The sequence below is a fragment of the Plectrocnemia conspersa genome, unplaced genomic scaffold, assembly GCF_051122295.1.
Source record: "Plectrocnemia conspersa isolate PC_06_02 unplaced genomic scaffold, ASM5112229v1 ptg000009l, whole genome shotgun sequence".
NCBI lineage: Eukaryota > Metazoa > Arthropoda > Insecta > Trichoptera > Polycentropodidae > Plectrocnemia > Plectrocnemia conspersa.
The window spans coordinates 1,470,828-1,498,636 of record NW_028277173.1 but is presented as its reverse complement, the minus strand read 5'-3'; the positions used below and the strand labels follow the sequence as shown (position 1 = coordinate 1,498,636).

Here is a 27,809-nt window from a genome sequence, read left to right as displayed (position 1 = left end):
AAGTTGTAGATATACATAATGCTACGCATTGCGCTAGATACATACATCTTGTAGAAAAGTAACGATAAGAATGTTTAAAACTGTTTTTTTCGCAAAAATAAGGAGCGAAAATGAGGCTGTAACTCAAAAGAGTACACGAGTTGCGCATTTAATAACAAATAAAATAGCTATTTACTCTTAGTCAATTTATAAAACGTTAAGAATAATTATTTAATTTCAACAATTTCTAGAAGTGTTGAGCACATTGTAAGTAACATCGATAGGCAATTTAATAGCAAATAAAATTATTTAAAAAAAATTCGGCTTCACCTAATGGTTTGCAAGCTGTTTTTGACTTTCAACGTTTTTGTTAAATCCAGGTTATCAAATTATTATAAATATAATAGCGTCTATTTTGTATTGTTTTAATTAAAAGCTTAGGTAAAAATAGTGACAGTAATTAACCATTTTTAGAGGCTTATGCAAACACTGCAAACAAATGGAAACTATATACTTATAACATTTTTGAGATAGCGGTGCCCTTGTAAGGAAGCCACGGCACCCTTAAAGAACCACTAAAAATGCTGCTTAGGGGGCTTTCATAAATTATGTCACAGGTTTAGGGGGAGGAAGGGAATCAGCAGAACTTTAAAATTCTGTGACAGGAGGGTCTTTTAAAATGTAATATCACGAATTTTAATTTGTTCATAAGTGAGTCTTATTTTTTTTTAATAAAACATTATATCTAAAATATAAATATAATGTATGATTTACTGTGTTTTTTTCACAATATATTTTTATGAATATTGAGTACATATTGTATTAGTATTATACAGAACTTGTAAAAGAAATTATTCAGCAATATCGCTTGCGCAAAATACATATCTTATACTACCTATTATTGCCTTTGTAAATTAAATTAATTTTTTATTGGGAGGTTTGGCATAATATCATACCTTTTGACATTGGGGAGGAGTGGGGGTAGGGGTTAAAATTTCCCGAAAAACTACGATTTTTATTTTTTTAAACATTTTTCTAACCTTTTGAACAGAAAATATTTCCAAAAAAAACATTATTTAATATCCGGTCCTATATAACAAAAAAATGTTTTATTATAATAATTGAATTTAGATAGACTTATAATTTAAGACTTGTGGGAAGTTCAGGCAGCTGAACCGTTAAATCTGAAGGCATTAAAACGAACATTTCAAATATTATGGAAACGTAATAAGCAAATTGTTTTTTATAAAAGCTTAACAGTATAAGATGCTAAAATATTGCATAAAAACACTCAACGCTAAACAATTGCATAATAACTAATAAGTAAGCACCATAAAAACTACCCTTTTGTGCGTAATGCATGCACGATAGACAATGCGTCTACATATGCAAGAACCACTATTTTATTCTACCCTATGAATTAACGATTTTCAAAAGTCTCCTTTCGGCTTCACTTTAAGGCGTGAACATATGTATATCGTTAGGTGAATCATCAAGCGATGCAATTGGCCCACCAACATCCACACCTGTGATTCGTAATAAATGTATCGAAACCTGAGATTGCATCGGTTTGGGAATTAATACGGTCAGATTATTAATTTAAGCTGTTTAATTCCTTGTCTAATTTTGAGAATAATAATATTTATTTTTTCATATAGATTATGTTTTTTTAATTTTAAACTTAAATTGGAATTTTAACTTTAATATGATGGGCCATAGTTGTTGCATTTGTAAAAATGTAATAAAAAAAAAACATAATTTGGGACATTCATTTATTTAAATAATATCGTCTAAATGTCTAAGTGAAGCGATCATTGCAATTAAATTTCCAAGGACCAAACTTAAAAGTATAAAACACTCATGGACCACGTTATATATATTTTGTAATAGCCAAGTAATACGGCGTTAAATGATTGAACAAATAAATACATTTTCTTAACACGAATTTCAGATGTAAATGTATTTAAAAGTATTACATAGAGGCTTTTTTACAACCAAACACACAGCAAACTGTTTTGTATGGCGAAAAAATTACAAAAATACAGATTTTCAGATTGTAACCGAAAAATGTAATCTCATGGGCGATTTTAACACGCGAACGGAATTCGACACGTGTAATTTAATAAAGTCTAAAGCGCCGAGTCGCGTCGTGTGTACACAGAACAACGGAGGGAGAAAAATCAACGTTAAAAATCGATAAACACGTTATTGTTACGTTTACAATGTTTACAGTGTGTTTTTGTTAAACATTAAGCGTGGGAGAAGCTTCCAGAGAGAGAGAGAGAGTAAAAAATAATACTCGTTAGATTCTAAAAGGCCAACGCCATATAAACGCTCGTTTGCAGAAGTCTAAAAATATGCGTTCAAATTGTGCTGTATAGACATCGAATCATGGAGAAACACTCCTGTATAACGCATACATCCAAACAGTTCTGGATTTAATTTTTATCAGAATTATAAATTTAATTCAAAGTTAGGCAAGATCATTTTTATAAGAGTAGCATATTATTTTAAAGACTGGTTATTGTTTTTAATTAAGTGTTTCAATTTATTTTTTGTTACTTAAAACTTCATTGTTTCCTGATTTGTGGAGATTTACGAAAGTCGGCAAAAGGATGATAAATCGTATTGAACATTATTTACAAGTATAATCACTGTCGCCAAGCCCTAGTAGACCAAAAACACGAGTTTCGTTCGCGTCGTTTTACGGTTACTAACCTATTATGCCTTCCAAGAGGAGTGATAATATCCCTGATTTTAAAATCCAGGTCGAAAAAGACAAAACCGACTTTCAAAAAACATCGTGAAATTGATAAATAAAAAGTATACGAAATATTATTAAAAACAGCCTATAAAGTCTCCGAATATATGAAAATAAAATAACTGAAGTACATAGATAAATATAAGAAAAAATATTTGGGATTTTCATAAAGCTTTCTGAATTATGTTTTTTTTATTATTTGTTAGTTAACCTTCACTTTGTCCCCTGTCATAATGTTATAGTTAAAAAAATCTAAAAAAAACATATGACTGCCTCAAATAAAAAACATATTTACTTACAAAAGTTGAAACTATTTTTAATTTGACTTTAAAAAAATTTTTACAAGTTCTAATTAATATAATATTTAACATTTTTTTTCATTAAAAGTAACTTTCATTTTTATATTATCAAGTACCTCACCTAAGTTATTACCTTAATATAAAAATGATAATTTTAATTATATATTCGCGCTATTTAGTAATATATATATGTTTATTTATTGAGAAAAAGTTAGCAAAAACCATTTTGCGAATAATTTATTTGTATATTTCTATTAATAATATAGATGTTATTTTATATTTATTTTTATACCAGTCTCAATTAGTCAACAAGAAAAAAACAATTTAAAACTAATTAACAATATTTATGTACAAAAGAGAAAATTTTGATGAACTCCTCTGAACGTAAATAAATTTTGTGTTACATGTACAACTCGGAAGAAAGTAACCTGAAAATTAGTGCCTTGTTTTCTAATTAACAATTTTTATATGAGATATTTGCTTAATTTTAATCATACATATTTACGGTTTGTGATAGCACTAAACCCGCATTCAACTAAACATTACGATGGGAATGGCCTTTATTTGTCGTAATATTTTTTTATTTGAATATTATATAAAATTTTTAAAAATGCCATATAAACGCGAATTAAGTGAAGCTCAAAAAAAGCGAATATAATTTTATTGCATATTTTTGACTGAATATATCGGAAATTAGTAACACATGTCACACACGCTGTCTAAAATACAAATTCAAAGAAAGCTTGTATCATATGCAATCAGCATAAAATATCTAATTACAAGCGAGAAGAAAACTCCACACAGCGCTGAAGAACAGTGCTGGTACTTTGAATCGAAACTGCAAAGCAATTAACTACCGGATTTATTAAAGCTCATATCTAAAACGCCAAGCTACCGCCAGGGCTTCGCCCTTGAATTTGTTTTTATACACCAAGAATATTATATTAAGCTAGAGACTAAAACAATGAAGCCAAAAAACAACTTCGATTATTAATTGTCCCATCAGTTTATTACTGTCATTTAGTAAAATATTTGAGAAATAAAATTATCGAGGAACAGTTTGGCTTCGGAAAAAAACATTGAACATTACATTCATTTAATATTTTGACGAAGCATATAGGCGCTAATTTTAATATGAAAAATAAAACGGGTCTTTTAATGTTAGATATAGAAGAAACTCTTAACATTATTTGACATGACGGTTTTATTCATAAACTATACAAATAGAAAACACTTGACTGTCTAAAACGTTTTATACGCTCATACATGAGAAATAGAAACTATGTTGTTTCACTAAATAATGAGCACTCGATACCGCGTAAAATTCCAGCTGGACCACCCCAGGGGAGTTTGCTCGGACCGTTTCTCTTTATTTTATGTACGAATGATATCCCAAAAATAAAAAAATACATATTAATTTATGTACACTGATAACAAATAAATTTAAAAAAATGCTTACGGTCTTAAACCAATCGCGAATATATTATTAAAATGTTTTTCAATCTTAAATAAATATTTTGAGAGGTGAAAATTAAAATCACCCGAATTAAAACAGAAGCAATTATTTTCTTACACCTAGATTATATATATAATAGCTTAAATTTATTTGCATTTTTTGGAACTTTACTCCAAAGTGCTTGCCGCTATTGCGACTCTTATTTAATAGAAAGAGCGAGCTTACTATAGAAAGTAATATTTTAATTTGTAAACAATTACTTTTATATTAGTAACATCAGTAATACCATTACTTTTGAATTACAAGTCATTTAAAATAAAGCTACAAAAATAATATGCAATACACTTTTTTTATACTAATCTTAAAAAGTTACATATAAGCCCTCAGATACTAACAATAAAGGAACACTGTCATTATCATACCAAAAATTATTAAAAAAATATTTCGCGAAACCACTAATTTTGTATATCGATGATAGAAACCAATTTAATATATTTTTTTTTATTAAATTGAAATTACTAACACATTGTAAACATGAGAATGGTTATAAACCAGTAGTATATTTATAACTAGTACGTTTCTAAAATTATTTAAATAATTGAAAGAAACGCATTAATAAAGCCAGCAAAAAAATAATCTGTATATACATCACAGGGCCGACAATTTGAGGGGTAGATTCATTAGCTATTGACCTTTGAGACACAGATAGATCGTTACGCCGACGCATACAAAATGAGTTCCACCCACGCAATGCCATTAAAACACACCGACACAAAATGATTTTAAAAATTTAATGATGAATTTATATGATTTATTAATTTGATCATTTTATTTACCATAAGCTTGACTCTTAAGTAAATTAGGTTTAATAAACCGAAAACAATTAAAATAGTATGAGATATTTTACACCTTTTAAGAAATTCAGTTTAGGATTATCTATTAAATATATACAAAATTGTCACACTATTAGTAAAATAATAATAGTAATAAAACCTAAGCAATATTTTTTTTATAAATTACTTGAAGCTTATAGAATCATTTCCATAAGTTAATTTGTTTTTATGTAACCAAATTAATACAAAAATAAATTACGTTTATAATGTTGAACCACTTTAAACATAAACATGTGATTCTAAGTATTGTAATATAGTCCATTACGGCTAATAATAATAGTGCAAAAATAAATTGTACATTTCGCTTAGGTACCTATAAATAAACCAAACTATAATTTTCGGCTATCAAAAAAATATGAAATAATATATAGTTTTCCTAAATTACATTCAACATAAAATAACCACAATTGCAAACGCAGACAGTGTTAGTATAATGATATTACATACACACATGAACCACGATCGTAAAATTTCTTACGATTCCAGACGCACCAATCCATCGCTTAACCGATTGACAAGTACATAACCCAGACGAAGCATGGAGCATGATAAAAAACTAAAACTGAACCGTCCATTAACACAAAACAAAAAAATAATCAATACCTGAAATGCGTCATGATATTTATTTTTAAAGGATATAATATTTCCATATATATGCAATGATAACACAGTGCTTCTTTCGTTCGTGTTGAATTGCACTCAAATAAATAAATATTTTTTCTGACGCTTTTTAGCGCGAAACTAGTAATTTGTCAAGCGATCGCCTTAGAAAATTGCTGGCAGTAAATGCCACAAACCATAAACGTCCTTGTAAAATATTTGGTTTCGGAACGAAACATAAATTTGTTGCTCTTTAGTGTAGTCGACGTTATTAACAGCTTAATACAAATTGATCCTTGAACTTTGCCCGATTCCTCGTTATCGCTGGGGAAAATTTTCCATGGCATAAATTTTGCGTTGGGATTTTTCTGGGCGCGCACCGGGAAAATTGGAAGATGTCAATTTTGTGAATTTACATACCTATGATGCAGAACGGCCTGCGCAGAAACTTGAGCCTCCCCATGGAACCTTGATACCTCGAACGACATCCTGATGACCATAATCTGAAATTAGAAGAGATAAATAATGTAAATCTGTGGAATGAGAGCTTGTAGCATATTTTCGAAAAATGAAGTAAATTCATAATTCAGTTTTTCTGAATTGGAAAACAAGAAAAATATAGATCTCCTTGTTAGCTTTAATTAACAAGGAACTAAGATTCTCGAGAGAAATTATTTTTATATTTAAGTACATACATTCATATTCATTATAAAAAAAATAGTGTAACCTGACCAACAGCCTAAAGATTTAGACTAGGTTTAAATTGCTATTAAATCACAAATGATATGTGTTGATCTAATTAGTATTTTGCTAAAGCTAAGATGTTTTTTTAATTGTTGTTTTTATCGAATATGTTAACCGTTTTTAAGTTATCGGTTTGAAAAACCGTTGTATTATTTGATAAATTCTTAAAATTTAAAACCGGATTTATTTCATATTTTATTAAGTTATACAACATTTAATATATATATTTTTAATACAAAACTTTTTAAATGATTAAAATTGACTTTCTTTATTGAAAACGTTTAAGAGAAAAGAAATTAAACTAATGCCTTGTTATTAATCATGATCTCAAAATTAACACAATATTTGAGAAACACGAGAAAGAAACTAAAAAGCATGAACTTTGCTTTGTTTTCTGCTTACTCAGGGGAAGTTAAAAATAATTAATATAATCAAACCTACATACTTTTTATTAATAATTAATATAATAATTTTATAACTATTTGTATAGTAACACCATAATAATTTATTATTAAATATTTATAAAAAAAAAATTTAAAGATTGATAATACTATATCCATATTTAAGATAAAACATGAGCTGTTGATTTTGAAAGCGGGGCAAGTCCATATTAAGTTATTGATGTATAATTAATGGTTTTCGTTTTAACTGATTTACAAATATAAGTAAGCAATAATATACTTATTTTATATTGTTTACGCTCTTTTTTCATAAAAACCATTTTAAGTATATCTTATTTATTGTAGCCTATGGCTCCAAAAAAATTTAAAATTTCGTTAATTAACATAGAACTCTTTTTAATTTTTATTAAAATTATTTTATTTTGAGTGGACTTGCCTCACTTAAAAATCGACAAAAAATTAATATCATTGAGCAAAATAAATTGCTAGTAAAAAAATTACACTGTTAATTATAGATGTGTTTGTGAATTGATTAGAAACAGAAATCTTAAGTTAATTTTTATTGAAAATTAGATGTAACACTATTTTTTAACAAAATGGACTTGCCCCACTTTCAAAATCAACGGCTCATATATTACAAAGATTTAAGTACTGTTACTAAATTTTACGTATAACAATAATACATAAATCTGTCAGTTAAAACATTGATAATAATTTAAAGAAAGTGGGGGAAAAGGCGAAATATTTAATTATCATGTCATTTTAAATCAAGAAAGTGGGAAAAACAATAAGAATAATTACTTTACATAAAAAAACATCTATTGAATTTTTTTATATATAGATTATCATATAGTACTGTAAAAGAACCAAAAATATTTTTAATTCAGTACCTCAATTTAATAAAAAAAAAAAACAATACAATATTGACACTATGTAAAATTCGTAGAATTTAAGAAAGCATTTCTAAAATAAATTAAAAATAATATTTGTTAACTCAAACATAAAATCAATATTAATAAATTTGATTTAAGCATAATTTAAAAAACACGAAAAGCAAAATTACATTATTTAGTAAATAAAGCCCAAGATGAATTAAATTACATAGACATTGTAGTTTTTTGACATTATTCATTTCTCGGAAAATATAATTTTTATTTTTACTTCACGATTATTTACAAAATTTTATCAAATAAAAAAATATATGTAATATTTTTTGCTATTAAAAAACTTGCGATTTCTAATAAAGGCTTTGAAGAAAACATGCATATTTTAAAACATCTGGCAAGGATCCACCCTTTACTATGCAGCGGTATAAAAATGCAGCAACTGCAAAACACTTTTAACAAAAAGGCCTAATGATTTTGTTTTTAAAAAACTAGCAAATTTTTCGAGAAATAAAAATTCAAATACAAATTGAAAATAAATAAATTAAATAAATTAATTATTTAAATCTTAATAATAAATAGGTACTAATATAAGATTTTTTCAAGATAAAGGAAAAAAAATATTTCTCGATTAATTTGCTGTTTTTAAAAAAAAACTCATAGAGCCTTTTTTGCTAAAAATTTATTTTTTAAGAGTTTTACAATTGCTGCATTTTTTATACTTAAATTAATTTTATCAGTTGTTAAGAAGTTGTCGATAACTTTAATTATAAGTTGCTTGTAATGCTATACTAAATAAAAATAAAACCATGTGTATGAATATTAATTATAAAAATGTATCAAATAATAATATAAAAATAGTTGCGAAATATAAAATAATATAATACAAATACAAACTTATCGAACATCCTTGTTACATAAAAAATGAGACAAAGAATAAGGATATCCAGTTTCGAATTATGCAAAAATATTCGCCAATCGGATTTTCTTGGGCCGTTTCAATTACGCGCGTCCCCAGAAAAGCTTTTTTATTGAATTTAAAAAAAATAACAAATAGAAAGCCGGCGGTTTTTCTTCAGTGTATTTTCAGCGATTTTCACGAATTAACGTTTTGTGACGACTTTGAATTGAAATTAAACCGCCTGTCGTTTACATTCATTTAACCGGTTTTGCGCCCTTTGCAAGCTAAAGTAAACAACAAAGCACGAAAATCATTTCTTGACACCAAACGAAGAAATACGTGATTAACCAAATTTAAATTATTAATATAATTTTTGTAGATTTGCCAAAATTGTAAAGCTTCGTGCTAAGCTAAGATACCGATCGCATTGTATCATTATTTTCGTTATGAAAGCATGTTTTAAAAGTTCATATATTTTTCTTTAACATGTAGTCCACTTTATGTTTCCGTCCGTGACGAAAGTCTGACCGACACTTGATTTATTGTTTTGTGTATAACGTTTTGTGCTTTGGTTTCACGCGGAAATGTGAAAAATCGCGTTAGCGATTAGAGTCGCTTTACATACATTTGTTTAGCGCATTTGGACAATGAACTTTATTTATATCGAATGGTTTGTTAAAAGCCGATTTGTAAAGGTATCAAGATGAAAAATCGTATTAAGCGACAATGAATACATTATCAAAATAAATAATAGTTGATATGAGTGTCAAATATATATAAACTATACATATAGATTACAATGTTTGCTCATAATACTACATGCATATCTAAAATGTACATCACAAAAAAGTTTCTCTGATGACAACAAAATTGTCAAACTCAAAACATACATCATACTGAGCACACCTGAGCACTCAAATAACATATAGGAAAGAGCAAGAACTGTTAAAACAGCAACAATAATCGTAAGTACACATAAAAAACAAATATATTTTTTCTAAATTGTATCGATGATCAAGTTAAACTTTTTAAGATTCTAGTTTGATTAGACCTAGGCAGGCGGTGAAAGTGAGAAGCGGCTGCTTTTTCGATCAATTTAGCATAGCTCTGCTTGGTGTATTACCGTAAAATAAAAGTTCTGTATAAAATTCCTGACCAAAGTGTCTGAATAACGAGATTTAAAATGACAGTTTTTCGATATAAACACATTTAAAAAAAATTGATTAATGCAGAAAATTAAGAGCGGAACCCGGTATTTTTGTCTAATAAATATCTTATCAGATTTTTCGACGGTGCAAAAGCAGATTTTAAATTATATTTACCAACTTTTGGAATTTAAAATTAGTGTGAAATTTGTTCGGCGAATTATTTTTGTTAAAGTAAGATCCAACGATTTTAGTGCAAATTGCTTCAGCATTAATAAAATATATTTGTGCGAATTTACTTTTCTGTTTGGCACGTCAAAAAAAATTTGATTTTATTTGATTTTATGACTTGTAATAAGTTTTGCGAAAATTATATCGAAGCACAATTATGGGTGATCTCGACAATTTCATAAATATAAACACAAGAACTTTCGGCATAATTATTTATTTATTTAATTTATTGCCTTACTTCATAATTAATATTATTGCTCAAGAGAACTATACACTTGAATAAAAATCGATGCATAGAAAGAGTTTATTTTACAAAAAAATGACTTTGAGAATAAACGCATATGTTAAAATCTGGAGTTTGACATATGATTAAATTATTATTTAATTATTGAATAATAAAACGTAGACTCAGTGATTTTATCGTTTTAAATAGCTCTTTTGCTTGATTTGTATTTGCATTCACAAATATCATTTCTGTATTTGTTCTCGTCATATTTACAGTTTCTCAGAATATATCTGGCAAGATTTGCATTACATTATTGGTCTTTTTCAGTTATTATACCTAAATGATTGAGTTGTTTCCTCTATTTAATCAGGTTTCATGTTTTATCAGAGATACAATTTTTTCAATGTCTGTTTTTTATTTTTACAGTGACAGATTATTGATTTTTGCTTCATAAGTTATATTTTTTGTGAGACACCTTATCTCCAATAATATTAAAATTTTATGTTTGCAAAAAGTTAGGCCGCAATCTACACCCATGTACGTTTTTTCATGTTGGGTATAAATCATTTGATTTAAATTAATTAAAAATGTAGACAAGCATGATAAAAATATTATCAGCAATATTTATTTTTAAATTCAGAGCAATACAATTATAGTCTACTTTGATGAAAATCGATATATATACATATCTGAGGCTAGACAGCAAATTCAATTTAATGCTAGAGGCTATAACCTACCACGAACTCAATCTAAGGTGTTGCATATATAACATTATGGACTTGCAATACAAGCATATGATATAATCATCACAAACTGCTCTAAGCAGAAAATTACATGTAGATCAAGCTACAATTCTGAGAATATAAGTGGACCAAAAATAATAAAACATTATTATCAGAGGGTTAATCGTTGATCTTGGATAATTAGTAAGCATGAAGATTAAGATTTTTTAGATAGAAACAATAGTATATAAATTTTTTTTTTAAAAATGCTTATAATTTTAACAATAGTATGGGCGTTCAAATTAGATTAAAAACGCATAACGCAACATACTATTGTAACACAAAAAAATACAGATAAATTTAAAAGTATGTCTGACCATGTCATTATAGCTGACCACCCCTAAAAACACAGTTTCTTGAACATTATGATAAATATCGTATTATTTGAATGTTTGCTACAATATTATAAATATTAATACAGCGGTATTGCCACAAAAATAATAATATAATAAATATTAATTATCTAATCAAATAATTGACATTAAAATTGCATTGAAATATTAAAAAAAACTGTCTACGTTTTTTACTAGCGGTGCTATCAAAGAGCAACCGATGGATAATGATCAAGACTGCAGGTAAATAATAACATAGGCTTTAATGCAATTTTTTTAAGTACAACCGTCCCCCGAGCATGCCGTGTATATTTGTATAAATTCTTGCATTTTTTTAAACGGTTTCGCGATCGACTTGTTGGCTAGGCCTGCTTTACATTATATTTTTTTAAATAAAAATTCATATTATTGCGTTTTGAGAATATAAACCATTTATCACATTGTTTTAATTATGAGTATAAAAGTATCCTACTATAAATAACCAAAAACAACACGAACATAAATAACCATATATGTATTTTTCATCTAAATTTTAATCACAATTTTTCAACGCGCTAGACACGTGCCCATTTATAACACCCTAAACAACGTTATTAAACTGCTCTTCTTACCTTTTTCCCGAACGAGCCATTTTTTTCCTGAGAAGAAACCGAAAAAAAACATATATCCGCTGTAATGAGACCGGGGCGCACCTCACGGCCGTAACCTCACGTGTTTATTATACCCGAGATTGCACATTGCACGCTTTCGTCCGAAAAGCTCCTCCTATTCTATACTTAGAACGCGTGCGAGCTTTCAAAATAGCCTATCCACGTTGCGCGCCCACGTGGGCGCCTCTGTGCGCGAAAATAGTGCTAATAATAAAATGTTAACACTTGCACTTAATTAGGGATTTCAATATCGGTATTGTTAAAAATTAATACCAATAGATAATATTTTCTTGTTTTTAAAAAATATTAAGTGATGAGTAGCATGTTAACATGTATATCCCTAACCTGACCAGTCTTCATTAAACATAAAAATAAAATAATATTAATTTTCGCAGGGTATTGTTTCCCAGGATGTAAATTTACTCGTCGCGATCTCAATACAGTTTCTGGTCTAGAGAATGCGGTGATTTTAATCGGAGATCTCAACGCTAGACACGTGCATTGGAATTGTTCCGGTGTGAATCAATCCGGGACGACGCTATCCAAAATCACCAACTGCACGATGTCGTCAATTTTAAATATTGCGTTAATTATGATTGACAATGAATTCAGGCTACGACTTCGGACCACCTTTCTGTGTTTTTTACACTGGAGGGTGAGTCTGAGGTTATTCATAACATTGTCTTAAATTATAACGGTGCTGATTGGAAGGGTTTCGAGAGTAAAAAACGAAGTAAATAGATTGATAAAAAAAATTGAGGCTTTCGCGGTAGCACAAAATTCAATTCGCAAAATAAGCTTACGGGAAATTTTTAATGTCAATAAACCGTTAAAATTCATCCGATAAAAAATACTGATAAGGGTCCTAGAATTCCGATTAGTTATCGCTTCATCGGTTTATTACCGTCATTCAGTAATATATGAAATTGAAAAAATAATCCTTATGCGTTTAAAATAATCTTTAGAAAATTAAATTATTTTGGCTTCCGCGAAAATCAATCAAGTTTAACGGAGCACATATGCATTTATTTAATTAAAAAAAAACACCCAGGTAGTTTAATGTTAGGTATAAAAAACACCTGCAGAGTGATATGACAGTAATACAATCATACCTAAAAAGTAAAAGCTAGTATGTCACTTCACTAAACAATGAACAAATAGTGACCTGACAGGTTAACCAAATGCGTCACGATTGCCAAAAGTATAAAATTTGTTACAATTACAATGATCTTGAAACAAAATTAGAAAAAAAAACATAAGATTAGTGACAGTGGATCGATATGAAAAACAAGGTTAGATACTTGGGCTCACATATAGACCTTAAGCTTAAATTTTATAGGCATATTTTGTAGCTTAAAATTTTTAAGGCTCTATAAATTAATTCATTATTAAATCATTTATGAAAATGTAAAGACTAGATTTTTTTATCATATCTTTTTATATTTTAATTATTTTTTTCATCGTATCTTAAATCATTGCATTTTTATATTTACTTAACAATATGAATAATAAAAATATATTTTGTAAATAAATAATATTATCGAAGCTGAGCAGCATTAAAATTATAAGTTTTTAAGAATAATATATACACAACAATTAGCCTTTTGATTTTCCATGTAAAGACCTACTTATATTTGAAGGAACATTGGTCATCAGCATAAAATAAATATTACAAGGTATTAATTGCCGCATTTACGGCATTAATAAGGAGCAAAAGAGGACTCAGATTGTATCCCTGTGGTACGCCATAATGAGTAAAATATTCCTTAGAGCGACGATTGTCATAGCTATAATATTATTGAAGAAATTATAAAATTGAAACCCTTCAAAGATACACTACTTAAAACATCACGCAACATCAAACACAAAATCCATCCGTGCTCAACTCGACCCAGAGTGAGAAAGCGTCGATCGGTCACGCGACATCCGGATGATTTACGACCGCCGCTTGACGACTACTTGTTGCACATACATATACATATATATATATATAGCAAAATGATTTACGACAGTCGCGAACCGGACGCCGACCGCAGCGCCGAAACGTCGCATAGAATCAATGGGCCGCCGCTCTTGGACCGGGGCCAACGCGAAAAAGACCAATTTTCCGTCGGCCGTGAAAACGTACGGCCATTCATGCAGCTGGGCGAGAAAACGGTAGTGGTTTTTTTTGGGAAGGGGAGGGGCAAGAAACATAAAGGGCTAATCTCGGACGGTATTGTGCGTGGGCGACCTTTCACGCGCGCCCAACGCCAAAGGAAGTGGGCGCTTTCGGCGAGGAGTGATTTAGTGCACGAAGGCCGAGAAATTGCTGAGTGGCGCACTTAAAAGTAGACCGACTACCTTCATAACTCCGTTTGATCATTGACCTTAGCGGTAACGTCCCAAAACTACAATGGGTAAATACCGACTCACGAGATCCACAAAAACCAACAATACAAACTGTATATTATATGTATTATTTTAATACAATTTTTAGACGTGGATAAAATGTGAGATTAGACGGACACTTAACAACACTACCACTACTGTTTATTCCGGGATGGTAAATAAGTTTGATTAATTAACTCGTTACTTAAAAGTAGATTCAATACAACAACGAAAAAGAAGGTCGTGTTTTTAATCTGATGGAATTGGAAAGTATCGCGTACTACGACCCGCCATTAAATCTAGCAATTAATTCTACTAAGTACTGTTCACAATTGATTATTAAACTTAAAATAGGCTAAGTTGGGCAATTAAAATGACAATACTAGACCACACAAAATGTAATGTAGATATTTTTATTTTTTATTAAATCTTTTGTTGAAACCTGACAGGCGTAAGCCCAATGCGTTACAACAGGGTAAATCTGTAGCAATTAAGTAAGTCAACTTTGCCAAAATATTTGATCCAAGCGAAATACATAAGTGTTTTATGTAAAGACAGCTCAAATATGTCTTTTTTTCATGATTTTGTTGTTTATTTTTACTGATATTATTGGGAAGTTATTTGCATACTTGCAGTCTCACTACATATGTCATTTTTCTGGGGTGAGCGTTTGTGTTCGAATAAAACCCAAAAGCTCGACTTAGCTGTTAGTATTCGAAACGTGGTTTTAATCAACAATTTCTTAAATATAACGGTATGTTTGCATTTTTTCATATTATGTAAATTGGATAAATATATTTAGTTTTTAATAAAGATGAATGCTCTGACCTGTCGCAAAAAAAAATTGGACAAATATCAAGACTTATGAGATTGCAAAGGCAGTTGGCGACTCATGAAGTTCAGTAAAGAATATCAAGAAAAAAATAGGCTTTCAATCATGATTTGGTTAGTGATTTCTGGGAAAGGTACAGGCTGTATTTACATAGTCGAAAAGGATCGAAGTCTCCGTTTCGTATCGATTGAGTAACGATAATGATCAATAATGAATTTTCAGATTATTGATATCTAACGATAATGAACGATATTATCGTTTGTTTAAGCGATATTTGGCAGGAAAATACAAAATAAAATAATGTTAACCAATGGCGTGCGATATTATGCGCCCTTTGATTTTACGTTTATGACCGAACTATACTTGGTATTAGAAAAATTTAAAGATGTGAGTGAGGGACTTTCTAATGATGATTCACTGACCGCTCAAAAAATATTCCCATTTCACTTATCTTAGAAAAGTGCTCGCTGCTGACACAACAACTCACGAAATAATTCATCACTGAATTTCAGAGACAAACGGAACGAGTTTTGCCGAAATCTAGTACTGAAGAGCACCATGTACGTATGGATCACATGGATTTCATGGACTCTACACATGGATTTCATGGATCAGTTGGTGGCTGAAAAAGCTCAGCATGCGACTCTAAATCGGACAAAATCGGCAGTGAAAAAGTAGTGGGACTCCTTCAAGATTTATCCCGGACCTTCATCTTATAAAATTGATGTATTGACCTGGTGGAAAGACTGGCGAAGATTGGCGACTGAAGCCAGAAAATGGCCAGAAAAGCGAACGTTGTTTTTCTGCTAGAGGAAACCTCGTAACATCTCAGAGTATAAAGTTTGACCCGTCAAATTTTGAAAAGATCCTCTACATTCAACTGAATCACAGTAGAGTCCGTATCACTTAATACAACATTGGAATTTCTATTGTTAAAGAATTACCTGTCGGAGAGAGGGATGATGAGGGGAGTGGACCATCATTTTTAACTCTAAGAAGTCGTGCTGGTTCTGCATCCAGTGCAGCAAGTAAGCACTCCCGCAACACTGTGAATGTGACTCCAAGAAAAGCTCAAGACAGTTACCGAAAACTCAAAGAATCGTTTATGCAACAGATTCAGACTCAAAAGATGATGTCAGCATTGGTCCTTCAGAGACTATCAGTGCAAGTTACACAGAATCAGAGGCAGATACAGAAACTGATTAAAGACTTATCATGCTGTGAATGCATCAATGCATCTTAAAAAGTGATTAAAATAAGGTGAATTTTTTGCAATTTTAATATTTGTGATTTTTGGCTTTAAAGATAAAGTAATATTTTTATTATTTAATGTTCTGGTCATTTTATTTATAACTGGTAATTTCAGATAATTTTGTAATATTAATTATTTAATAAAATTTTGGGAACTTTTTTTATTACAAACGAAAGTTACAAAATTTATCGTTAATTTTTTAAGTTGTACAAAATTAAACGATATTTAAATTAATATCGTTCATTATCGATTACACGAACGGTAATATCGATCAAACGATAAATTTCATTTATCAATATCGATTTGAACATTACGCTCCTTAGTCAAGACCAATACAAAAAGGTACTGTAGTCCTATCCTTATACCACAACTCGAAGAATGGTTTCCTGGAGGCGAGGAACCGATATTCATGCACGAGGGTCCTCCTTGTCATAAAGCTAAGACTATGACGGCTTTTTTGCGAGATAAAACATCAAATAGTTAGATTAGCCGGGAAACTTGCCTAATATGAACCCCATAGAGAATGTTTAAGACATTTTGAAAAGAGAGATTGCTAAAATTGCAATAACCACTTAAATTGAGCTAATCAAAAAGCTGATTTATGAATAAAATCATGATTAAAACCTTCAAGAAACAAATAGAAAACGTATAGAAAGCATACCTAGGCATATTCAGGTACTAATTATAGCAAAAGAAGGACATACCAAATTTTATAAATATAGCCAGTCCGTTTTTTTACTTCAGTCACCTCTCAATTTCTTGAAAAATTTTTAATATTTTATTTGTGCCCATAATATCGATGGCTCTAAAATCAATGATCATCTGGAGCTTTAGTTGTGAACATAAGACCGTCGAGCTTTTGTTGTGGAACCAGAAATAGGGAAGTGATGATGAAAGTCATATTTTCTGAACATAGCGATTAACATCGCTTTGCCATTGATTATAATTTTTAGGCATAAATATATTATTTAACATTGAATACAAATTGGCCTTTGACGTTTAAGTAAAAATAATTTATTTTAGTTGAAATACAAATTTAAACAAAAATGCTAATGAATTTATTTTGTTATCCGATTTTATTTCTGCTCTTGGCACACCACTTTGACAAAACTGCTCATATAAAATGCAACAAATTTAATCAAAGTTGGAGCACTGTACAAAATTGCCAAAAAGTACACGGAACGTCGACGGACATTTACATTTTAGCTACTCGTGCCACCTCTTTGGAGTTAAACGTTAAATCTTCACAAAGAAATACCACAGTTTCGCTTCGCTTCTTGCATCCAACGTTCAACGTTTTATAACGTAATAAAATGGGTATGATGCGAATATTTTACTCTGAAACTATCACAGCTATTTGTGTGTGTGTTTTAACGCAGTTAAAACACAAAGATAGCTACTTAGTAACGCAAACATAGATCAGAAGTTGTTAACGGCGAAAAGTTTTACTGGTAATCAATCCGGAAAGTACATTGTCAAAATCTCACATAATTTCAAATTGAAAAGCATTTTTTTTATTATTATATTATAAAGTCTGGCAAGACCAAATTGAATAATATTATTTGTTTTCTTCTTTAAAAGCATTTTCTAATATGAGAATCCAATAAGTTTGCGTTCCATATACAAAAATTATATATTCACATCACGCGCAAGACGAAGCGAGTGGTTCGAACCGCAAAAACGTTCTCCTATATCATACGCATGTAGAGGATAAGTTGCAAATTTTTATTTACAATCTGACTCTCTGTGTCGTTGTTTTACTGTCGTTTTTCTACTTTCAGCGATTTTCCGCTCGGTTGCCCCTCGGAGCGATACTTGAGTGAAAGAACTTATTTATTACAAGCGAAAAGGGAAACGAACCCTACATTATGCTCCGTCGAAACTTTTTAGAAAGGTACTATATTATATATATAGTACTTTGTATACATAAAAATATAGATAATATTTAAAAAATAGTTTGACATTGTTTCTATGAAAAATGTCGACCGTGACGATGCATAATAAATACATGTTCTACTTTCGTTAAAGCGAAAAAGGAAATGATGTCGCCGTGGCGTGCTATTTTATTATTTATGTGCAATGTTGCTTTTCAATTGGTACTGATAAGGAAAATGTATACAATTTGGGTTTAATGAAATTTCATATTGCAGGTAAAATATACTCCATATGCGCTGTACAAAAATAATAGTGTCTAAATTGCAGATAATTAAATTTTAAGATTTAATTCTTGTAAAAAAAAAAATATAAAATTTAAGTATATAAAAACTTTGCAGATAATACAAAGTAATTTTGTTCTACTTGCAATACAATAATTAAAAAAACTGTTTTTTTTTTAAATAATAAGTCAAAGATGTTTTATAATTGAATTTACAGTATAAAAATAATCTTATTTTTTTATCTATATACAAAATATTCTACTGTGTTTTTATTGTTGACATGTTTAATAAATATTCATGTATACATTTAATCACTAACGCCACATGATTTATAATGGGCTCCTTGGACGATGTGGGAAAAAGGTAAGAGGTGTACTGTACTAGGTACTTATCAGCAAAGATTGTCAATATTTTACGTTTCATAAAATCATTCAAAAAAATAATAAATCACGTTTATATAAAATATTTTGCATCATGACGCACTAGAAAAAAATATTTCATCGTTATGATTAGGTTATACTAAAAAATGTAAGCTAGTGTAAAAAACACTGAAATATTATAAAGACTTTAAATTATCAAAATATAAACTTTGCTACATACTAAAATGTAAATATTTTTTATTAAATTATAACTGTATTTCTCAAATTATATTCTCAAAAAAATCAATTTCAATATGTGTATTTGATAAATAGTATTTTCTGTAACAAAAAACTGTACGAAATCTTTTCCGATCAATAATATAGTTATACTTTGTAGACAATGCGCTGTGTATTGATTTAGAAAATAATTACAAATGAATGAATACTCCGAAACACACAGTAAAGCAAAAAGCAATCTGTAGGTCGGTATAGATTCTCACTGTGTGAACATCGAGATCTGGTAAAGTCACTTTATGAAAGACAGAAAATGTTTTGTCAAGTATAGTGTAATTATCTTGTGTCACCAATACATATTTTCGTTATATTAATACATTATTGTTATGCAAGTAGAAAAAATACCCCTAACGTTATCTGATTATGTTTTTCGATTTTTTTGATGTAAAATATAGTGTTTTAAAATATTTTTATTAATTAATAAAAATGTAGTTCAATTTTATCTAAATAAAAACATCGTTTAAATAGAAAATTAATGGATAAAATGAATGTTTATAAAATACAAAATTATTAATAGCATATAAAATACAAAATTAATAATTGCGTGGTGCCTATAATAATCTTTCCTAATTAACCCTTTCACCGTGGGTGGCTTCTATAGAAGTAATCAATAAAATCGCCAGTACTTATTGGGCACCTAAAAGTGTCATAAACCTTTGCGCCTAGTAGTAAAATTATTTAATATAATTTAGGGCTGTAAATCAATTGAATTTATTGAAGCATAATATTTTTTTAAATATTGCATAAATATGTACCCCCCCACACACACACACATAATATCAAATTTCGAAATTGCGCACAAAAATATCAACCGTGGTGAAGATACAAATATGTACTTATGGGTCACAAAATCAATAACAGATTTCTGAAACGCAATCGGGCACGATTATAAAAAGCTCATTGGAAAAGTTTATTAAACGAAAGCAAGTAACCATACAAAAAAATAATTTAACAAAGCAACAATTTTCAGAGCCACTTACAAAAACACTTCCTCAAACATCTAAAATACGATAAAACACAATCAATGACTTATAATCGCTCACATTGAACAAACTATAGGTCATCGATTGTGTTGTAGCGTCAGTAAGGTATAACAAAATATTTTTTAGTATCAGGCATATTTCTAAGCGGAGGTGTAACCGATGTTATTTATTATTATTATTTATTTAAACTGAAACCCTACTTATAAATTATACAAACTGTCCCTTTTTAATATTAATTTTTATGTTGCAAGCCTTTTGGTATTTTGTGTTTTATTAATATTTAGTAATGTTGCAAACCTATTTTAAATCGTTTTATTATTATCTAGCTAAGTTTCAAACATATAAAATGTTTAGTTTTATTATTAAATATTAAAGTTTCAAACATATTTTTGAATAATATAAAATGTTTTCTTCTGAAAATATTTAGCTTAGTTTTAATGAGTTGAAAATGTTATAAATTGAACCATTTTGACTTTCATTAAAAATCCTAAATTAACGCAGTAACGCGGTAACAGTAAAAAATGCACTAGGTTCAACCGCATATCTATCTTCCCATTTATATTGTAAATCGCACAGATACATAATGGTTTCAATGTCTTATTTTAACGAATAAATTCAAAAATAGAGTTAAAAAATCGGAAGGAAGCTAAAATAATATTTAAAACTCAAAAAGTTGAGGGTCCGGTATTCGCACACTCGATAGTTTTGGTACCTCATGTCAGTGAGGTACCGACAGCTAGTAAACTATAATTGTCTCTTTGGACGATGTGAGAAAAAAGTAGAGTTCTGTTTTTCTCTAATAAAAGCATATCATAAAGGTTGAGAAATCTGTGCCACGACAAAGAGTAATAAATTGTTTTTATTACAATTACATTTACAAATCCAAATAAATTATAACAGCTTTGTCTTTGAGTAAACTTATATTACTTTACTCTTTTTGAAAAATTGATTTTCAATCTTTGAAACCAATTCAAACTACAATAGAATGATCATTCTAATTAATAATAATATTTTTGGAAATACCTGATCGTAAAAAACATTAGAGCTTTAAGGAAAAAAATATTTTTTGTCGTCATTTATTAAACGGTATCCATTAACAGTTTCAAAAGCACTTTATTTCCAGAAAAAAATTGTGGTGAAAATCAAATTTCTACCTAATGTATACAAAAATTTTCTAAGCGAGTCTTATATAAATGTTTTATTTGCGTCCCTTTAATTTGTAAAGAAAAATCTCATTGGCATAAACAAACGATCTGGAGTTTCCGAGCGGACGTCAATTAAATGGTATGCATTAAAAGTTTTAAATTACTTTTATAATAACCGTGGATCATATTTCAACAAAAGCAATGGTCGGTGCGAAAAATATCTTTGGCAAACAAGTGCATAAAGATCGATACTGTAAATGATAATGAAATCCATAAAATGTTTATAATATATATAATAATATTAAAATATATTTTAAATGATGCTAATTTAGCTGGATAGGCGTAGATCCAATACGTTACAACATGGTAAATCAATCAGACATAATGAATACCTATAATTAAATATTAACTACTATTACTACGACTAAAAATCTGGAAAACGGTGACATTTTAATTAATTAAAAAAAAATAAGTGTATTATATTATTATAATATAAACCAATAGCATTCTGCAGCTGGGGCCATTTTTTAATAATAGCATATTTTTATAAATTAAATTCGAGTCTGCTGCCGTGGTTAGAACCCACTGCCTCTAGGTTACCAATCTAGACTTTATGGACTATAGTATTTTGATCTTATTATATGTATTCGATTATAACAAAGTATTTATTTCCGCTCCAAATCATTGATATTTGCCATACGCTCGAGAATTTAAGAGAACGTTAGACTTCTCCTATATAAGTCGGAATATATCGGTATTGAATTATTTTTTTAAAGTCAATACTACCAGTTTGATAATTACTTGAATCAGAGCTGCGCCCAATCGATCAAGACTATCCTAACAATTACATGTAAACCGCTGCTTTTTATTTCAACAATCAAATTTGAGGTTAAAACTATAATACTTTGAGGCTACAATGCAGTACTATATATATCATTACTATCTACCATATTAGTAGTGTGTTTATATATGTGTGTATATGTCAGGTTTCGCACATTATTATATAAATAAAACCTCTAAAGGGCCGCTAGTATTATTAAAAATACGAACATATTATAATTTACAATATGTTCGCATTTCTTTATACATAAAAGTATATGATTATATTCGTAGCATGAATAGGCCAGAGACCTTTGAAATTTGATCCATTATGAATATATGCGACCTCGAAAACCGCCTAGAGCTCGTAAATCTGTACATGTTAAAAATCCGAATGATACGTTTTTATGAAAGTATTATCCTAGCTATTCTAATCCGCCGCGATTTGTATTTAATTAAATTGTATGTCAGATAAATTCGATTGGTATTGGGATTCAATTGAAGTGTTGAATTTCGATATATCCGAATTCTAATGTCTGTTTGGCGTAGATTAATGGAGCGATTGCTCTAACGACAGAATGCACAAGTATTATTTCATATATGCAGTTGTGGAAGTGCTTATTGAATCATTCACACATCAAGGTAATTAACCGAAACATAGATTATTGATTTTGCCGACAGTAAATTTATTATTCGTACCTCAATAATTTCGTCATATTATGTACATATTATATAATGAATTCAAGCTTTCGATAATATAAAAAGTATATGTCCATTATAAATATGTCTCGTTTAAACGAATATCATTTTCCGCGCGAATTCATCGCCGTGAAAGGTGTCACACGCACTCGGGAAAATTAACGTGACGAATGGGCGAATCGCTGCTCCATCTGTGGGTCGAGACGCGCTTTTGAGGGGGCGTAAAATTGGTATTGAAAAGAGCGAAAAAGAAACCGGAAAATGTTTAATTTTTCCAAAGAGCTTAAATCTATGGTAATTGGCTTTGAAAGTTAACGCCGTCAAATATTGTTAAGTGATTTTTAAAAGAGCCGAAAAAGTTTTTTATAAAATTTAAAAAGTTTTTTTTTTCACTTTGAGAGTTTGTGTTTATTAATATTTAAATGGTAAGCTATACGTTTTACAAAAGTTTAAATTAATCACGACTTTTTAAATTAAGAAAAATTTAATTGGAAACTAATTTTCATCGTACTTTACTTATAAAATATTTTCATACTAAATAATAAAGTGGATATTGTTCGATTTAATTTTTAATTAATTTTAAATAAAAAAAATCTATAAATTTTGAATAAACAGTAGTATACAATAGTAATACATATAATATTGTAATAAATCGCATTTTATTTAGTAATGAAAAATGCGTTTCGCCGCTCGACGTATTGCAATTTTAATAATAGTTCTTTAAAATGCAGCGGTATTTTATCATCTACAATATTTATAAATTTAGAACAAACATGCGTCTATTACGTATATAATAAAGTAGCGAAAACATATATTTTCACATAATACCAGATATTAATAGACAGCTTTTTTCGTTAATAATACATATTGTTTATTTTTATTATTTGCTTTAACGGTTCGCGAGTATTGTATTAACTGATCTTAAAAATGCAGCTGCAAAAAAAATTTGAGAGCTCTTTTTTGAACAAGAAAATACATACTATCATTATCTTGAAAAGACGAAACGTGTTTTTTATTAGTAAGAAACTTTTTATAAATGAAATATTGCACATTTTTTTATTTATGCCAAGTCAAATTAAATTAGTTCATAAAGCAAAAAATTAATCTAGTTAAACCGTTCAAATTTAATTTATTGGGTATTATGTGGTTTTATACGATTTTTCAGATAGATGTATACAACTTATTTTTAAAATATTTGCAGTAATATAGTGAAAATTAAAAAAATACTATCATGAAAATATAAAAAATTTTAATTTATACTACAAGGACAGTTCGCCGTTTGTCGTAACGCAATTTAATTAACTGGTCTTAAAAGCGCAGCTGCACATAAGAATATGGTGTACCAATTAGTTTTAAATATATTTAGAGAGAGTTGTGCAAAAATATAGTAATAAAATGCAAATTATAATATACAATATGATAAAAAAAATAAAAGATGTTTCAACACTTAGCATGATGCAATTTAAGTACAGAATCTAAAAAATGCAGCTGCACATCACTCTATTGTTAATCATAGATTTTTTCAGCATACACGTTCATCAATTTATGACAAACATGCACCTGGCAGGTAATTTTTTACGGTCCCTTTTAAGCATAACTTTTTTTATAATCAGGCATTAAATATCATTTGCTTAGGGGCGTCATTTCACATTTTTAAGGGGAAGGGGGGGGGGGCAAAAGTGGGGCAGTCAGTAGTAATTTTTTTTAATAGTATTTAATTAAATTACATGCATTTTTCTGGCCAAATTAAAGGTGGACCCTATTTAGAAATCACGTCAAAAGCAATAAAATCGTGCCGTCTCTGGTTATCTAGCGTTCATATTAAGACTTTTCATTGCAATATTACGACTTATAATAAGTTAAAATCTAATATCTATATCGAATTTTGACAAATAGGAGAGCGCAAAAACAATTATCCCTTCCCAGAAGTCAAAAATCCACGTCAAAAGCAATAAAATCATGTCGTTGCCATCGCAGTGAAAACGTTCGATTATCCAGTATTAATATTAATTTTTTTTTTAACAATATTACAAATTACAATAAGTGAGAATCTAAGAAATCATATATTTTTATATTTTTAAAACATGTAAGTGCAAACTAACTATGGGAAAATATGCTTCATAGTTTGACAGCATATATTTTCCTCTGAATGATGAGTTGGCTTACTTTGTATATTGGACTTTGTATATTAATAAAAGTTCTAAAAGTATAATTATTTTAGAACTTTCATTAGGTTAGGTTTGGGTTAAAGCAGAAAATGGATGTTTTGCAACTTCCAAATCGATTTTCATATACATTTTACAGCAGCATATAATTTTACTAGTGCCTATAAATTAAATTATGTTTTTGCTAGTAAAAATATATATCTACTGGTGAAAATGTATTTGGACTTCACTAGTGACAATATAAATTTACTGAAAAATACACATACACTGTAACATTTATACATTGCATGTATGTACATAAATAATGATAAGTACAGTAGACCCCCAATAGCACGGTAAATTGGGAACGTGCTATTTGGGTACGTATAGTTGAGGGACTAGAAAATAAATATTTTTTGCAAAACGTACGCACGAATCGTGCGCATGAGATATTCTCCATTTGGCTCGCCCACACGTTCCCTATTTACCGTTTTATTTAGGGGTGGGGGGGGGAGTATACTGTATGTATATGTAAATATTACTACTCATGGAAAAGTTGAAATCATATCATTTTACTAGTACCTGCCAGATAAATTATATTTTCACTGATAACAAATATATCTAACAGGGAAAATGTATTCCGACATGATGTTACTGAAATAACATATTTAAAAAAATATTTTTGGAATAGTTTAGAGATTTTTTTTTAATTTTTTTCTGAGGGATAGTCTAAGAATTTCTGGTTTAGGATCAAGGACGTCATTTCAGCTTTTTAGAGGGAGGGAGACCAAATTTGGCCAGTCAGTGGACGTTTTTTTTTAAATTTAAATTTCGTAAAAAATCATAGTATTTTAATTAATGACGAATTTTCTGGCTAAATTCAAGGAGGGGGGGAGAAAATGCCTTCATCTGCCTCCCCCCCTAAATTTCGTCTCTGCGTTAGCTTTGATAGACACTTCTTAATTTTTTGTCATGTAAACAACTTTTTCTTAAACAAATATTTCACAAACGTTTTTTTCGTTTCGCTCACATCAACAAAAATATTGTTTGTGAATCAAAATTTCGCGTTAGATAAACAGTTTAACATTTATTAACTTAAAACCAGAATAACGTAGTCCGTGAGATTTTAAACTAACAATATAAAGCCGTAGGTTCAAACAGTAGACTCGATTTTTTATTGATAAAAATACGCTCATATTTAAATATTTTTAACACCCTTGAAAAAATATTAATTGATTTACGTCGTTGTTTAAATTTGACTTACGCAAGTCATGTTGAAACGTAATATGTATTAAAAATTATATACCTCAAATACACCATTATATACCACAAATAAACAAGGATTCTAGTTTATCTCAGAATCAATGGAATTGATCAAAGAACCGAAGATTAAAAATAACGTTAGACTGTTTTAATATCTAAATCAATAATAATACACAAATTTTTAATCTCATCTTCAAAAAAATTATCAAACTAGAATTGACCGAATCATACGATACTTCGATCGTTTGATTTGGTCCAGCCAAGCAGTCGCCACGAATTTCAAAACGTTAAACCAGAACTTTGGTACGTCTACACGCAACAATATTTCAAACTACCCAAATTAAAGGTAGAATTTGATTCAGACTACGGCACAAACGATCCGATATTTAATAAACGACATATACCGTACGTAGTTAAAGCACAATAGCCGGTTGAATTTTCACATTAAATATAACTTAATATATTAACTCAATTTCATTATCCAACTACGATTGGTATCAATACCATTGCTTAGCTTTCAAGATACTAGTCTAACAATACGATTATGTTTTAATCGTATAAATTGCGTTTATTTGAATCATTGTGAAACTTCAAAAGGAGACAGTTCAATTTAGAGAGCACAATGCTTGAGAAAAGGTTCAATTTATACGCCAAGGGGTCGCTCTTTCGAAGCTTTTCTTTGATTGTAAACATTACCGGCATTTCCCTGTAAATTCTTTACATGAAAAAAAATACAAATGTACACAGGAGCCTTTTAGGGCACTTGTCGAAGAATACACTCGCACACAATGCATTTTGTATATAAGAATACAGGAACAAAGGATCCGTTTGTGTTGCAAATATGGGAATTTGCATCACACAAGCATTTCCCGGCGGCTTATCCATTGCATCGTGCAATCGAAACTAATGCAATTGAGATGCAAATTCAATATCCCATACACACCGCGACACGTTCGGTGTATTTTTTGTGGAATGTAAATTGTCTTTGGAATATTTAGAATAAATGATTATTAAAATAATCTGGCAGTTGTTTGCAGTCTATAATTAATTAGATATAAATTCAGCTTATTTGATCTATACCATTTAGGCAATATTGCTTGGACTTATCAGATAAAAGGTGAGGTGGGTGAAAAAAATCAAGTCAGAAATCATCACCCTTGGGATTGTTCTTAGATTTACGTACGGGTGTTTGCATGCCATTAGTTTTGA

At 29.3% G+C, this 27,809-nt stretch overlaps 1 protein-coding gene across 20 annotated transcripts in view; it reads right to left on the bottom strand.

The window, feature by feature from the left end:
- LOC148231492 (potassium voltage-gated channel subfamily KQT member 1-like) overlaps positions 1-27,809 on the bottom strand; it is a 337,496-nt gene that overhangs the window by 173,656 nt on the left and 136,031 nt on the right. For all 20 annotated transcript variants that reach the window (XR_015810812.1, XR_015810813.1, XR_015810814.1 and 17 more), the window contains one exon: positions 6,409-6,491. Coding sequence is in view for 17 of the 20 variants with exons in the window: in XM_088193257.1 (XP_088049383.1) it covers positions 6,409-6,491 (83 nt within the window). In the remaining 3 variants the exon portion in view is untranslated. The remainder of the gene's footprint in view (positions 1-6,408; positions 6,492-27,809) is intronic.